Here is an 18,034-nt window from a genome sequence, read left to right on the forward strand (position 1 = left end):
TAGCTTGAAATTACTTAAAAATACTTTATCTTGTTCTTGGGCTAGATGTTAGGGTGAGGTAGCAGTGTCCTATGCCAAGGAGTCCTTTCCACAACATTTGTAAGTCAGTCAACCGATCCCTGCTAATACAACTCTGATGATGAAGAATGTAGGCTGTGAATGTATATATATTGCCTCTACCTAAGAAAGGATTTTTAAGATGGATTGCAATAAATGTCACTTATACAGTAAACAAATAAGTAAGTAAATGGAGCTAAAAAATGAACAAAACTGATTCATGATAAAGAAGAATTTCCTTAAAAATGGGGATCAAACTGGCCAAGGCCGAGGCTTGTAAAATGCATCTGAGATGTCCTTTTCCAGTTGCCAATGCTCCCTTATCAGTTCTATTTGGACACTATCCGTCCTTTACCATCTAGCTCTACTGATCTTTCTCTACCACAAAAGTTGTGAAAGCAACCATCTCTTTGTAACCCTGTCCTGAAAAGAGTCTACACCAGGATTTCCAAGGGTTCACTAAGCCAGCTTATTTTAGATTGTACTTGCACAACTCATGTTACTCAGTTACCTTCAGAACAAGCATTTACTTTTACAGATATTTCCAATATGTAGCAAGTGATGTGACCATTGATGGTAGTGATAAAAATTCTTCTTTTTACAACATACTTATCTACGTAAACTGAAAAAAAAAGAAGCAATTTAAAGAAAAAAAATGCTTACGTAATAAAGCAGGGATATGGCATTTGTGAAAGTAAAGGGTGTTGTAATTATGGAAGTTCAGAAAACACTAATGCTATGCATTGGACATTTCATAATTTGACAAAGCTAAAGAAGTGAATTATGAGATTATGAATTACATGAAAATCTTATAGAAAATACCTGGCTGAAATCAGAGTTTCTTTATATCAGTAAAGATAATATTTCAGAAGGTACACTCCGTCTTTTTTGAAATTAAAGTAAAAACTCAAGATAACCTTGTAATAGATATACTAAATTATCATCTTAATACTGTTTAGAAAAAAAACTGCTGTCTCAACATAAATATTTTAGCCCATGGAAAAGTCTGAAAAAATTTGCAAAGGAAAAATGGTGTGACTTACTGAACCCAGAATATTTATTTATACCTTTCTGGGAAAACAAACATACTATAATGATAAAGTTCTAGGGAACAATTCTAGGGTATATTCTGGCTACTTCAATTCTTAACAGTTTTATGGGACATGAAAAATGCAGCCTGCCTTTAAAGAAGAACCCCACATATTTGGTTCCACAACACTAGGCCTTACCAAAGGCTGCTGGGGCTGCATTGCTTGGAGACCAAGGGTCTGACTCTGGGGCTGCGGGGGCTGCTGGGGCTGGGGGGGCTGCTGCATCTGGAACGAAACAGGATTATACTTCAACAGAGGGGTTAATATATTCCGATCTCTTCTCTCCCCCTATATACCTTTTATCTAATTATCTTGTTGCGACAAAAATGATACACACCTTCCTCCTGCGTCTTTGTCTTAACAAACGTCGTTCATTTTTCCAGGTCAAGACCTAAATTGGCTCTCCCCTGCAGCCTTCTTGGGTCAATACAACCCCAAGGATCTCTTCCTTCGGTAGAGATATACTGCCCTCTGCTGTCCAAGGACATCCTGCATACTTACTGTTTTGATGCCTTTCAGGTCATCGGCCTTTGCACATACTTTATCCTATCTCATACCAGCAGGTTAGACAAGGACTACTCAGTAATTACCTTTTTAGTCCCTATGACATCTGAACAAACTCTTGTAGTTTTGTTTTTGTTTTTGTTTTAAGAAAAATGTAGACCTCTCAAACAAAGGAAGACAGGAAGAGGAGGGGGGAGAAGAGTAATTCTTAAAGATTATAAATTTTTTTGGTGGGGGAGGGCCTGGGTGGCTCAGTGGGTTAAGTGATTTCAGCTCCGGTCATCTCACAATTCAGAAGTTGAAGCCTGGCACTGGGACTCTCTCTCCCTCTCTCTATGCCCCTCCCCTGCACTCACTCTCAAAATAAATAAATACACTTAAAAAGAAAAAAGAAAAGAAAAAAGAGTTTTTTTTGAGAGAGAGGGTTCAAGTGAGCAAGGGGCAGAAAGAAAGAAGGAGAGAAAGAATCCTTCAAGGAGCAGGGAGGGAAGGAGAGAGAGAAAGCGGGGCTCATGCTCACTGAAGTGGGGCTAGAGCTCACCCAATGTGGAACTGGAACTTATGAACTGTAAGATCATGACCTGACCCCAAAAGACAGATGCTTTTAACTGACTGAGCCACCCAGGAGCCCAAGAAAAAAAAAAAATTTAAAGCAAGATGTTTATGTGAGATGTTCTGGCATAAGATACTAGCATAAAGACAAATTCTCTCAGTGACCAAGTTGGCTTAAATAAATGGCTCTTGGAAAACACTTCCAAGTCACGAAGAAACACAGACTAGGCATCCACTATGTGGGACACAGAGGAGAGGAAAATATTAATAGGTGGTTTGTCTTGGTGACTTTCAAAGTTTCCTCCATCCAGGCATTCATCTTAATGATGACACTGCTGGACTTCTTTTCATCTTCTGCATTTCCAACTTGGTGTGCATACTATCTTCCAAATTATTTGTCTTCTTTAGGGCAAGGTAACAAATAGCTATTACCAGATGGTATTACCCACTAAGTGCCAATATTGGTTGATATGGAATCCTACCAGGGGGTCTGGGTAGCGTTGCTCCTAACTGGAACAATGCAAGTGGGACCAGGACTATGCTGATTATAATATAAAGCCAATTCTCCATTTGGCCCACTGTGAAATCTTTCAAGAAAAACCAACTTAACTTCATCATTATTAATTAGTTCCTTTACGGAAGTAGTCAGTCACCACAAACAAAGTATAATCCTGATGCAAAAGTAAATCCCTTTTATCTCCAGGGAATGTGTGGTAAAGAAAACATTACCAGAAGGGCATACTATGCTAATTGGGATAAAAAAGCACATATTAACTAGTAAAGAAAGGCTTTGAAAATCTGCAGCCTTGAAAAGCAATGTAAGACAGGAAGTAGTAAATAATGTAATAACTTTCTTCAGTGATTTGGAAGTGAGAAATTTAAAGCCGAGGGAAATATAAAAATAAATATCCGTCCTATAAAGTTCTGAAAATATATCCTCAGAACCTGAGACAAAATTATATAAGAAAATATCACTATGACTGTTCATAATAATATTATCAAATGAAAGCTTTCCTTATAAGGAACCATGTTGGAGGCAACAACTGTACAGTAAGTGAGGCTGCCATTTGTAGGCCACACTCTCCCTAAACCAATTACCAACTGTTATCAATTTTGTGATACAACTTTTTCTTCACATTTGAACGGGTAAAAGTTGGGATGCAACTAACGGCATTGTATAACTAATGATATTTTAGAATTATAAAACCCATTTTTCGGGAGGATTCGTGTCAGCTTCTGCCTATCACTTGGGAGTACTGTCAATCAGAATTTTTTGGGTCACACTGAATTCAGACCTCAATCCCACTTGAACTTGTGGTTCAAATTCTCAGGGGAGACGTTTTTTTCCCTCCAACCAGTGTCAAGGTTGAGACATGTGCATTACTTTACGGTCCCTTTCTGCACAAGTTTATTGAACTCATTCCAAGAGTATAGCTTTGGGTATCCCAGTTCTACTAGATTCCCTGTCTTTGGTGGTGTTTTTTCTTTCTTAATAACACACAAAATGTCAGTTGCATCTCAAGGTGAATTACTGATAAGAGTCCACCGCAGAGACTCATCAGATGATATCCAATCCAAAAACTTAGGACAAACTTGCTAATAATGAAGACAAATGGAACAGGTAAACATAAATAGCCTATAGTTCCTAGATGAGTAAGTTAGAAACAAGAACGTGTCAAGGGGAGGAACGCTTTATCTAAGGTACGTAAATATTTACATCAAATAAATGAAGGATAGCTCTCTGGATTCGACCAGAGACAGAATGAAATATCCCTCTGAAATATCCTAGCTATGTAACTCCAACTTCACAGCTTCATCAGACCAAAAGTGTCAGAGATATTTTTTTGGATTATAGACCCCTCTAGGAATCTGATGAAAGCTATGGACAGCTCAATTTTACTTGTTTCCCACCACCCCCCCCCCGCCCCCAGCACATAAAAGAAAATCTGCCTTCAATCTGCATAGTCTGTAGTTAAACAGTGAGTGGGGAAGCTGACACACACTTTTAGGATAAAGGCAGCCAGTCACCCTCTCGTGAACATTTGTGAAAGGGGAATGACATTCCGCAAAATGCACCCTCCTGCCCATAACCTGGTAAAGGCACTGACACAGGAAGATCCTTGCCGAGTTGTAACTACATCACACCGGTTTAGCTCCTAGTGTCAACTACACGGGGCTCCTTGGAACTTGGCGATTCAAGTCTCGGGGCCTCTTATTTCTTAAGAGGGCCGAGGGCCCCTCACGCATTGCCCCCATTCCCAGCCGCAAACCTGGAGGAGTCTCTGCTGCTGTCGAACCTGCGGCTGTCTGGTTCTCATTGGGTCCTGAGGCAGGGGCACCGAGGGGAGGCTTGGATGCGTGGGAGTGAGCACTGCATCGATTCCTCCACCTACCAGAGGGCTCTGCTGAAGCGACTGATGATTTAGTCTGGTAAAAAAATAACACAACTTGGTCTCACACCTAGGCAAATGCTTCAATAAGTAACATTAATTGAGCATTTACTCTGGAGAAGTCAGAGTGGTGAGAATCTGAAATGTATTATTTCATTTACTCCCCACAGCAGCCCTTTGAGGTCAGTTTTATTATCCCCATTTTATTTATTTAAAACTTTTAACTGAAAGATAGTTGACGTTTATATTAGTACCACATATTCAACAATTCCATACATTATGAAATGCTCACCAGAATAAGTATAGCTACCATCTGTCACCAAAGTTATTACCATATTATTGACTATATTCCCTATGCTGTACTTTTTGTCCCTGTAACGTATAACTAGAAATCTGTACCTCTTAATACCCTTCATTTATTTTGCCCATCCCTCTGGCCTTTTCCCTCTGGCAACTACTGATTTGTTCTCTGTATTTATTAGTCTGTTTCTATTTTGTTTGTTTATTCATTGTTTTGTTTTTTAGATTCCACATATAAGTGAAATCTTATGGTATTTGTCTTTCTCTGACTTCAATTAGCAATTATACTTTCTAGATCTACCCTGTTGTCACAAATGGCAAGAATTTATTCTTTTTTATGGCTGAGTAATATTCCATTCTGTATACACACATTTTCTTTGTCCATTCATCTACTAATGGTCACTTAGATTGTTTCCATAGCTTAGCTATTGTGAAATGATGCTGCGATAAACATAGAGGTACATACATCTTTTTGAATTAATATTTCTATTTTCTTTGGAATACCCAGAAATGAAATTACTGCATCATATGGTTTTTCTTTTTCTTTTTTTCTGAGGAACCTTCATACAGTTTTCCATAGCAGCTGCACCAATTCACGTTCCCACCAACAGGGCACAAGACTTCCCTTTTCCTCCACATCCTTGCCAACACTTGTCATTTCTTGTCTTTTTCATACTAGTCATTCTCACTGGTGAGAGGTGATACCTCAATGGAAGGATTTCCATTTCATTATCCTCATTTTAAAAATGAGAAAATGGAGAGCTAATGAAGTGATTTCCCAAAGTTATTCAGACAGTAAATAGCACAGGTAGGATTTAAACCCAGAATGGCTGCGCTCTGAAGTTCAAGTTCATAGGCAATACACTTCGCTGCCCCTTACTAGAAAAATAATAAATACAATGAATGTTTTTCCAAATTTATTTATTTGCCCAAATGTGCCACCATCAACCATGCCAATGTTCTAAGCACTAACTACTTGGTGTTGATGTGCAGCCACTGATTTTAAAACACGGAAGCTAAGCGGCTGTCTAGTATTAGTGCAGAATTTTGCATGAAAATTCTTTCAGATGAACGCTGTCCGACAGAACTTTCCACACTGCCTGAAATGCTCTACATCTGTGCTGTCCAATAAGATAGCGACTGGCCTCCTGGACCAGCTACATAATTTCTGGGTTTCAGTGTGAAACAGAAACACAAGGTTCCTTGATCAAAAACAAGTAGGATTTTCAAGAACGTGACAGGAGAGCATTCAATTAAGCCTGGGGGCCTTCTATAGCACAGCACACCATGTGACTGCACAGGTCACACACTTTCAGAGTTGGCTCTGCTTGGCGGCATGTGGCCACCGAACACTTCAAATGTGACAGGTGTGATGGAGAAATTAAACTTTTCATTTAACTTTGATTAGTCTAAACTTAAATAGCCATGCATGGCTGGTGGCTACCATGCATGATGTCTATGGGATCCAAGTACAGCAAGAATGGAGAAAGAGTCTTTCACCATCCTGTTTTGCCAACCATACCTGCAGCAGAAAAGGGGATGACAAGATAACAAAACTCTTACGGGCACCATGCACAACAAGTATTCCAATCACAGACTTTACAGCTCCAAAGTATCCCAGTCAGGCAATGCTAACAATCATCACCAATTTTTTCATAGTAAGATATTGTTAGCCAAACATCTGTTTAAAAGAGCAGAAACACTGGAGCTAACATATTAGCATTATCTAAACTATTACATCCATACTATGGCAGATGTGAGTCAAACCTCAGAGGCCTTGAATGAAATAAACAAGATGGGGCACTGCTGATTTTGATCCTCTGTCTGGATGCTACTAAAAATGAGATGACACAATGCAAATTACATGCAAATATGCAAGCTCATAAAAACAATTATAAAGCGCCACGCCCTAGACAATGCATAACAAAGACAAGAATTTGAGTGTCTACTATTGAAATCATTATTTCTACATGTATCACCTCTGAGAGCTGGTCAAGGGCTGCAGGTACGGTGACGCCTGCTGCTGAACATAGCCACTGGGCTGCTGCTGCATCTGTCTCAGTCTTTCCATTAGCGCCGGGTTGGAATGTGTGGCCGGATAGGTCCTGGAGTTATAGCTAGGAGACAGGACCACGCCACCAGCCTGTTGCTGAGGGGTCTGCTGCAAAGGCATCTGCGTTCCATACATCGTATAGCCCTGGGGCATGGTCTGGAGGTGTGGGCACAAGGAGTAAAATTAATGTTTCAGTAAGCACCACCTTTGCTATCACTGAGTCATAGGGGGCAAAAACAAACCCAGAAGGAGCTCCCTGAAAGCCACTGTTCTCTAAAGCTCTTATAACTCAACATATGAGGAGGACTACTCTGGAAGCAAGAGGCTAGCAAGAAAGCTATAGAATGAAGTAGGTGGATAATGATTCACCAGAAATTTCAATTAAAAATAAAAATGAATCCTCATTTGGGTTAAGAGATCAGTTTTACAATCAGTTGCTTGTTTTGAGGGAAAGAAGGATATATTTCTTTATAGAAATTATCAGGCAAGCATCCAAACCTGAAGTGCACAGATGACATCAATGTTCAACAGATCCCAAGCATAATTAATTTCATTTCCAAAATTAGAAAGAAAAGCTATCCGTGTCCAATGTACATTAAAATTATAGAGTACGCTTTCCTGATACGGGACTATACCTCCTTGGGAGCTGATGAATTTGCCTGTAGTGACTAACCAGTTACCAAAACAAACAAACAAACAAACAAAACCCAAAAAACTCCAGACCAACCAATACCTTAACCAGAGAGTAAGGGTTTAACTGGGGAATATTCGATATCCTCTAGACCTGGATGGGCTACACCCTTTTTTCAGCATTCTACCAATACTCTGAATATTTAATTTTTCTATTCAATATTACTATATGAGTGTTTATATCTTAACACCTAATGTAAATAAAAAATGTAATAAGGTTCTACTGGGTGACTACAATTCATAGAATGGAATGCTGATTTAAGAAGAAACCTGCTCTTCAATCCTCAAAGAACCACATTCTAGGGTAGTTTCACGGCTCTGACTCGGAAGACACAGTAATGACTAATCAACTTCCAGCTGACAGGATGCAAGGATCTGGCTGTGGGGCTCGGCACATCTGAGAGCCAATCTCAGATTGCCTTTCATCTGTGGGCATAGTGTGACATGTTAGCCCCACGAGCTGTCTTGCCAACATCCCCGGGCTCCTAATTATGAAAGGGACAAAGTAAAAGTATACAGAAGCAGAAACAACAAAATTACTAGGAAAAAAAATAGCTCAAGAGTTGCATTATATTAAGGCAAGTCCATCATTTGTTGAGTGGCTACCATGGATCTGGTGCTGTGCTGGTTCCACAGGTTCTTAAATTCTCACAATGCTCATCTCTATTTGACAAAGAAGGAAACCAAGACAGAATAACATGCACAATGTTACATAGCTAGAAAGGTGTCAGGAATTGTGCCAAGGTCTAATTCCAAGGCCAATTACCTTCTCGCTCTACCATGATTCTCTGCAAACCTATCTTTCAATAGGATAAATTCAATCATGAATTACATCAGTATTTATTATAAAGTAAAATAAGTACTCTGGGACTGTTAAGCATTTCAACACCTACCATCATCGTTAATAGAGTGATTAGATTTTTAAATCAAGAACTCTTTAAAATGTTTTATGCTCTTCAAATCATTCAGTCCGAAGGTTTGTTCATCACTGGTGCTGCATTTTTTTAAGATGTCAACTCCAATCTATAAGCAGAAGTACTACCTTCTAAACCCCATAAGGGAGCTGATATCCTATTCACTTGGTTTCCCACTTCAAATAAACAACATTAAAAATCCCAGCGGCATCTACAAGGCAAATGTAGGTACCTGTGCTTGCTGCAGCCCTGGATACTGGGGGAGCTGAGGGGAGGGCCGTGCTTGTGCAGCAAAGAGAGCAGCCTGGTCCCCTGGTGGGCCCTGGAAAACAAAGCCAAAGCAAACTCTTGATCATAACAGCAAGAACTTGATTTGCACTCCTGGCTAAGAACCCCAATAACCCATGACACCAAATCTTATTAGATGACTACAGAAATTGGAGTTTTCCAAACAGCATTAAATAGAACTTTTTATGTGTGTGTAGAGACTATTAAACTTATCGTTTCTGCCAAAAACTATAGATGTCCCAACAATAATACATACATTAAATACAAGCCAAAATAATCAACGGTCTACTTATCAGAGAGGCTCTGAAACAGCTCTGCTGTACACCCCAGGATACAAATGCCACTTTAGAGTGAAAGGCATGAGGCTGTGTGAAATCTGAAAGCATGGAGTTGTACCATTCTGTGCCCATAAAAAAAGAGAATACGAGGTACAAATTTCATTGCTTTTTAATGAAGGTTCTTCACGGTGACCTACCAATTGTCTATTTAACCATGTGGTCAAGAGATGAATTTGCATCTCCTATGACTAATCATCAATTAGAATAACTATCAGTAAAAATTCACAATACATGAACTGCAAATGTAACTCTGACAATGATAAAATAAAACCAATTAACATCTGCTCACCAGTCTTAATTTAATACATGTTTTGCCCTTTGAAAAATAAATCTAAGAGCCACTGTATATGTTTTATGTTATGGTGTCAGAAGCTATTTCATGGAAGCTTGCAGTAATCATCATGGAAAGAGGTCTAGCTTCCAACCATCCCTAGATTTTTACAGCACTTACTAATTACACAGAATGGGGTTTATTCCAAAATATTTTACTCTTGTCTTATAGATGTCCGCATTTTTCAAAAGTGTTAAATTATAGTTATATAAAGCCATTTAATGTGCTTGGAAAGTAGTGTAGATTTTTCTAGCAGGCAGAAAGTGACAAGTATTTAGCTTTAGAGGGTGAACACCAACAATTATTGGACATCTATTCTATGCCAGAGACTGGACTTCTTGTTCTCACCCCCATTTTCTCACAATAAATCTGCAGGGAAGAGAGTATTGTCCTCACTTATCATCTTCAGATAGAAGAAGCCAGGCTCAACAAACTTAAGCAGCTTAGCAAGCTCATTGAGCTAGAACTGGCAGAGCTATTATCTGAACGCAGGTGAGTCTGATCCCTAAGGCCAGGGCTCTTTCTGTTAGGACAAGATGTCTCCATATGCAATATTAAAAATGGAAATATTTAAATCCTCGCTTGGTACTTATTCTTTACGGATATATAGCCTTTAAAACTCACTCCAACAACAACAAAAAAACAAGAGATCTATAAAGACTTCTTACTGAAATGCTGAAACGAAATCCATATATTATTTAGTAAAATCCTTTCTCGGTTCCTCATATAAAATCACTGGAGGGCATTTATGAAACTTCAGCCTTTCCTAAGGTGACTATCCACCCATATATGGACCAAATACAAAATTTCTGAGAGTGCGTATAATAGCTTCAACAAGAATCTACATTTCCAGAATAGGGTACCATGAAGATATCCTCAGGCTTTAGCTGGTTAATCTAAGTGCAACTGTGTCTATATTTACTCTATATGTACTTGAATCTAAGGAAAATATCCCAAACTCCCTCTATGAAAACTCATTCCATGGCAGTGTGACCATCCAGGCCCTACCACTATTCCCCTCCCAGACTATTTGAAAGGTTTTTGATTTTTCAAACACTATGCCTAGAAGTCATTAAATCAACCACTTCCTTAAACACTACTCCTTAAATCAATGCTCCCGGACAGTGTCGTACAAAGTCCCTGCAAGATACGATTTTGCTTCTTTGTGGGGGACAAATATTTTCATATTATCATTTTTACAGAAGGGGGAAAAATAAGTTACTTATATGTTTGAGTTAAAGTCATGATATCCAGAAGTGGTCTACAATTCCCACATCCTGCTTTGGTTTAAAAGGAAACAAGATGTGATCTGTATATGACGGCTACATGCAGATGCATAAAGATGTTCTCAAATTCTTCATTCTTCCTTTGCTTAGTGAAGAACCCTATGAAATGAACTATGACTTACATGTGGAGAAACCTAGTATACTAATAAGGTAAATATCTGAGTTACCGTGCAACACTTTTATTGACAAGTTACAGTTGCAATCATGGACATTAAAGAAATATGAATTTAAAACTATTCTACATAAAAAGAAAAATCACAAAATTAACATTCAAGGAAAACCACTAACTTTTGAAGAAGAGAAAGGGATAAGAAATTTCAGAGACAGGTTTTACACTGTAAAATTCATGCATTCTTTGTTAATCATTTTTTGCCTAAAGGGAAACTATTTATTTATGGACATACTGTATACCTCCTACCTCCAATTTTTCCCCAACTTAAGTACAGTAGGTAATAATTGAGATACACAATATCATTCCTGGGAAAATCAAACACTCTGAGTTGGCCACCAGTCCCCATGTGCTATGTGCATAGCTGTATCATGTTTCCTTGAATGAAAAATATCCCATTCTCTCCCACCAAACTAAAATGCCCTATTTTTGTTTTTCCCGAGAATAATGCTAGAAACATTATGTCAAACATTCTGTCAATTTGTAGAAATAGTTGAATTTGTTGAATAAAGAATGAATAAGGAAAGTTCTTCAGTAATTTGAAAGACTTTACAAATGCTAACCAAGGGCCATAATGTGGGAATAAGCAAGGATACTAAAGACGAAGATTTAGTAAGTTTCTTAAAGTTGGCAGGGGTAGTTTTGCTGCATCAAATCAAGAACAGACTATGTATTGTATCATCCAAACAAGGACAGCAAGGACAAGAGGTACAGAGTGGAACCATGCTTGGCAAATCAGGAAATATGGTCACCTTAGTTACACGTAATCCATTTATCTGTTATTTTCTGAAAACTTTCTAAGATTTATTTTTAAGCAGTTTCTAGCATGGTGTCTGGCATATAGTAACAGCTCAATAAATACTATTGAGAAAATCTAAGACTCAATTTAGTTTATCTGTTAACGAAGAGTTCTAGAAGTAAACTGGGATTTATATTTCAGCATATATTAGCTTACCAAGTCCTTTCCAATTGCCCCATATTTTTTAGCACAATCTTTTATTTCGAAAATTCAGTTTTAATTATTAGCATCTATCATTCTAATGATTACTTCTTGTTACCTGCATCAATATCTGAAAATTAGCTCCATTTCTCCCTCTTGATTTATTCTGCCTAACTTAAACAATCAAAGGTAACATTAACTTCATATTTTTGCAAAGGATAATTCAAGAGGCTGGTTTTTGACCAAATATTTGTGCCTAGCCAGCTGCCATTTGCCTTTGAGCACATTACTGGAAGAGAAAATAAGACATGTTTGTGCCCCTGTTCAAGCCCCCATGGCTCAGATACCCAACTTACATGTGCTAAAGGAATAAACCACAATTAACTGGGAAGTTCTGATAATCACATACACTCAACTCTACATTGCTCTCTGAGAAAAATTCCTACGTGTGTTCTCTCAAGTTCATTTCTATGCATTTTGCTTCATGCTTGCTTCTACAGAAGAAATGTAAATCCAACGCATTTTACAAAAAAAAAAACAAAAACCCACTTTCTAAAAGATTCTTAAAAAGCTGTGTTATTCAATAGTAACTAATTTTCCTGGCCTTTATAAGAACAACTCTCTCTTCCTGCTTTATTTGTAACTAGACAAGAGAAGTATCTGAACTCAAAGAGGTGTTGACTCAAAGTCCTTTCACATAATTTGAAATAATTTGCATAACTTGAAATAAATGCATCCAGTAACTTTAAAGTTCTTGGTAAATCATCATTTTCATTCTTCTGGGTCTTGTTCTCTTCATTTAGCAATTACTCCCCCTTAGTCAACTGAACAAATGTGAAGACCTCTTTCCGAAAGAGTTGGTTAATCCTACAATAGGCAGACAGTAAGCATTACAATCAGCAGCATCTCAGGAGCAGGGATTTTTCTATGCACTCAGTTCACTAGCAATGATTTGAAATCCCTACTTAGTAACTTTTCAAGGGTGTTTCAGTGTCTCAGAGAGACAAGGTGTACCTGAAAAACCACAGCCAGATTTTGTGACTTTCTGATAATGCTGATTGAAGGATAATAAGTCAGTGGGTAATGTTTTATGAGTCACCTAGCAAAAAGGGTTTTATTTGTTACTACTAGTTTGGAAGGTACTGAGTAATGGTGCCCAAGGCTAAAACAACACATGGTGTGAACCAGAAATTATGGTCATAACATCACACTGGTGTATTTTGATTACAGACAATAGACACAGAGAAAATTCTATAATTACAAGAGGTCCAGTTGACCAGTTATGCTTGAATCTTTTATAACGCTTTCATATAAAATTAAAGTTGGTTGGGAATCAACTAACAGTAACATTAATGGCTGGAACAAACTGAATCATTCTAAAATAAACACCTCACACAATAATGAACTTTTACAATATATTCTATTAATATGCCCATAAATGATGAATATATGATTGGTTTAGTATATATGTTCATGACATTCTTAACCCTGGAGAATATTAAAGGAAAATAAGAATGGTGAAAAGGACAGCACAGATACATATACACATTTCCATTATTTTGGATGAAAGCATAGAACCTGTTGACTTTAATACTTGACAAATATTTGGTGTCAAAAAAAAGTAAAATCAATGATTGATGCAAATTTTCTTTTATCCAAATTACATTATCATCTGAACAAAATGCCCAACAGCAAACATAAGCTATCTCCAAAGTATTTTTAATTTGATAAAGTTTAATTCAAGTTTTTTCAATAAAAACCTCACCTGTTCTCTGTATACCACAAAGCGTCAAGAAAAATTGACAGAAAAATTGATTCTTTTCAGAAATCTCCAAACTTTGCTGAATAGCTATGAAAGAAATTGCCTATATAACAAGTATTTAATAACCTAAATATTTTCAGAGTTTGAATATGCATTACAGACATTTTCACCAACGTATAGAAAATGTTACCCATTAAAATTGGCAGTGAAACAAGTTGACTTACATTCACATCTGAGATGTGTGCTCTTTTTTATTCTAATGCTTCTTGGGTTTATGTTGTGGGTTGGCTACCTGATACAGAAACCTATAAGTAATTTAATGCAAAACATGCATTCTTAGCTAGCCCAGGCAAAGCAGCAGAGGTGAATGTCTTATGACATGCATGCACAAGACCTGTGCTTGAAAAAACACCTTCTCCGTACCGGAAAGAAAATAGAGATGATGCGTTCTGTTGAGAATTTCAGAATAGCCAGTGGGTGGGATGTGATGAGAAGGGTATGTTTCATAACCACAGTTTTCATTATCTTGCACTGGCCTATGAATCAGCATGCCATGCGTTCCTCTGCTAATGATGTGAATTACCACAAAGGGAAGCAAGAGCTCAGGAAAAGATGCGTTCAAAACTGTAACTGAGATGAAGGTGCACGAACTGGTCTATGTTCCCAAGCCCAGGTCATGAATGTCCATTGGTGTCTAAACCGTACACATAAATGATGAAAATCATGAGGCAATCAAAGGAGAAAATTTTCAGAAATAAATCCCATTAAATCAAACAGGGCCGATGCATTCATGATTCTGTGTTACAGTCTCAAACATAAACCAAGTGAATAACAGTGAAATGAAGACTATAACTTTTACCAACTATAGAGGAATAACCCACTTCTCGCTTTGATGTTCAAAGAGTAATGCTACAAAAGTTTACTTAAAAAAAAAAAAAAAGAAAAAGAAAAAGGAATGACAGCGGGGGTGTTACCATTATGTTGTCAAAGTCTTCCAGAAGGGAGACAGCAGAGTTACAGAAGTCCTACAGAAAGGGGACAGCAAGAAAACGGCAGACAATACAGATAAGATTTTTTTTAGCCTAGTGATGTGGGCAGCCACAATACATATGTAACAGTTCATTTTAAAACAATGTTTCAGGGAGTCAAGACTTAAAAACCCAGGCCCTGCAGAGGCTTTATTAATCCATACACCAAACACTGTACTATAGACTGGACATAAATGGTAATATTCATATAATGGAAGAGCACAACCCAGAGGTTAAATGCAGACATAAAAGAAGCAGAGGAGCTATCAGACAGACACTTACGGTAACTAAGGGATGTTGGAACTCCACTGTGAGCAAAAGGGGTGCCAGAGGCCTTCCTGGCCTACAGTCAGTGGGAAAGCTCAGAACACGTGGGGCACATTAAACGCAAAAAACATTAAGTGAACAAGTCAGTGGGGTCATACATTGTTGGAGGATGAAATTAGCTCCATCCTCAGGAAGTACAAATGAAAACTGGGCATTATGTCAATCACTCATTCAATCGACCAAATCAGACAACAAATATTTACAGGGCCACCAGTGTTTACAAAGGAAGAGGGAATCTGGTTTAGAAAAACATCTGATTTGTTTCCCCAAAAACATTGGGGAAAATTCCTATTTCTCAGGAAAATAATTCACTCGTTTAACCACTTTTATAAACGGAGTACAAGTGACATTTGTCTAAGATGTTAAACATTTTCTGCCCACTGAGTTTTAGAGATAGAGATAAGGCAAAGGATTACCAACCCTAATAGGAAAAAGTATTTTATTATACTAAGGACTAAAAACTATAGGAAAAATTCCCCAAGGAAGCATCTCTTCTCACTATTTTAGGCATAGGTATATAATTCATGGCATCTGTACATTTGTATTTGGATCCGACGACCATTCTATTAATCGTCCACTCTCATCACCCCCTAATCTTGTCTCCTCTCTCCTAATAATCAAGCTCTGTACACTATTTTCTAAACTATAGGGACCCAATCATAATTTCAGCAAATAAAATGCACATCTTCCTCATCATTCAAAAAAAAAAAAAAAAAAAAAAAAAAAAAAAAAACGGAGAAATGCCAGATATTAATAACCAAAGCACCCACTTCCCTGGACGTGGTCGTTTTCCATCCAAGGAACAAAATAATAGGGCTCGGGACATATTTACTAGTTCAGGGGTTTTCTCTGAAGTTCATGTTTGCCATTGAGATGTGTTTAAATTATCCACTCTAGGAGAATGCGTTAAAGGTAATTACTACAACTAACAATGTGTTCCAATAAGGCTATTCTGCCTACCTTTAGCAAATAAGAATAAAAGTATTGTGAAATGCGCTTATATTATCAGGAAAATTACAGAAGGGAAACCTTGACTAGCTAATACAGTTAAAAAAAAAAAAAGATGCCTAAATTCACAGATAATTGGGATATACAAATTTAAATGTCATAATATGGTACTGTTTCACCTGCTCTGAATGAGAAAGTTACAATCTGACAACATCAAGGGTTAGGGGGAGATATGAAGAAAGAAGAAAACTCATTTATAACTGAGGAGAATCATCACCACATTGGAAATCGAACAAGCATTTCCACTTGGAAGCATATACCCTAGCTCTCTCCGTATGTGCAGAAGAAATGTAAAATATGTAACATAAAAGGGGCGCCTGGGTGGCTCTGCGGTTAAGCGTCCGGCTTCGTCTCAGGGCATATGATCTCAGGGTCCGTGAGTTGGAGCCCCGCATCAGGCTCTGTGGTGACAGCTCTGAGCCTGGAGCCTACTTCAGATTGTGTCTCCCTCTCCCTCTGCCCCTCCCCCGCTCTCGCTCTGTCTCCGCTCTCTCAAAAATAAAGATTAAAACAAAATTTTTTTTAAATGTAACATAATAGTAATATAGCATTAGCAGTAAGGAAAAAATTGAAAATAACTTAAATGATCATCAACAGGAGAATGGACAAATATTAGATCAATATCCATAATGGACTAGCATCAAGCAAGACAAATGAATAAAACTACATGTGACAAGTAGATATTCAAAACTGGTCGAAATAAAAAGTTTTAAAACAATACAATAATATATGTGTGAAACCATATTAAGTTTCAATTCCAAAAGTAATATATGTTTATGTTGATGGTTGCAAAAATATACAGAAACATAAAAACATTCATGAGAAAGAAAAACACTAAATTTACGATAGTGATTACCTCTTTATAGGAAAAAAGGGAAACGAGAGTACACATACTGTTTTATTTTTATTTTCTTAGATGATCTAGACCAAATATGGGTGGAATTTTTCAGGATTATTCAGTAAAGCTAGGTAGTAAATCCATCAGTGTTTGTTATATTTTCTATTCTTGTATGTTTGAAATACACCACTAGAGAGGGAGGGAAGGAGAGAATAAAGGAAGGACTCAGAAATTCCAAGGTGATGCCACATCCCTAGGGTAGGAGATCAATTACCATATAAAGGGTGGTCATTCAACTTAAATGGGTTTCATCCATCCAAGAGGCAAGTTTTCAGGGTGTTACAAATTCACTTTTGCCAGGGAGCTCACTGCTCTGGGAGGCTCTGACTCAGTCATTGTTCTTTTAGTAAGTGATCTAATTCCTTCAATTAGATACACATTGATGGCACCTGCCCTGTGGTTAATAATGTAATGTTCTTAAAGTAACCACTAGCTCTAACTGGGCACACCATTTCTGTCCTCTGTCAGAAATCTTCCTCTTCAATGTCATCAATATCCATATGATTATCTGTAGCCTATCACCAATTGCCTTCTTCCAAATTTGTCTCAGCCAATTTAAACTACATATATTGTCTTTCTTTAAATAAAGACAATTAATAAAGAAAGCTACATATATTGTCTTCCTTAAAATAAGTTGGCTGGTGTTGATTATTACAAAGAACAACAAAGGGGTTTTGTGCACTAAAACGGGGAAATTAGGATAAAGCTATACCACAAATCAAGGCAGACAATTAAGTCCTTTTCATCGATCAAAACTTAAGGATGCCCTCCAAAAGCCCCTTCCCTAGAAGATTGATACAGTGGGGGTGAGGAAAGCAAGTTCCTCCTGTCAGAAGAAAAATATTAGCTCTAAAAAAGAGACTGGAAAACAATTTAAGCAGCATTTTGCATTATTTTCACCAATATTTTAGATTTTGTGATGCTTCCCATAGGATATGTAGAAAATATAACAGCGATATTTTTAACACTACAGTTGGAATTATCCCCTCGAAAGTTTGTATTACAAAATTAGACAGTAAAAATATACCACTTTAAGAAACCAAAATGGCTGTGTGGAAAAGTAAACAACATTCCTTCTTACTGGCCTCTTCCATGGGCAGCCACTGAG

At 37.6% G+C, this 18,034-nt stretch overlaps 1 protein-coding gene across 15 annotated transcripts in view; it reads right to left on the bottom strand.

Annotated features, from left to right (window-relative positions):
• MED12L (mediator complex subunit 12L) overlaps positions 1-18,034 on the bottom strand; it is a 333,571-nt gene that overhangs the window by 13,764 nt on the left and 301,773 nt on the right. For 14 of the 15 annotated variants that reach the window (XM_060638970.3, XM_060638955.3, XM_060638964.3 and 11 more), the window contains 4 exons: positions 8,784-8,873; positions 6,874-7,103; positions 4,475-4,631; positions 1,287-1,373 (listed from right to left, as the gene is read on the bottom strand). In XM_060638970.3, coding sequence (XP_060494953.1) covers positions 1,287-1,373; positions 4,475-4,631; positions 6,874-7,103; positions 8,784-8,873 — 564 coding nt within the window. The remainder of the gene's footprint in view (positions 1-1,286; positions 1,374-4,474; positions 4,632-6,873; positions 7,104-8,783; positions 8,874-18,034) is intronic. The other variant, XM_060638969.3, reaches the window with a different exon arrangement.

Source organism: Panthera onca, chromosome C2 (genome assembly GCF_046562875.1).
Source record: "Panthera onca isolate mPanOnc1 chromosome C2, mPanOnc1 haplotype 2, whole genome shotgun sequence".
In the NCBI taxonomy this organism is placed as follows: Eukaryota; Metazoa; Chordata; class Mammalia; order Carnivora; family Felidae; genus Panthera; species Panthera onca.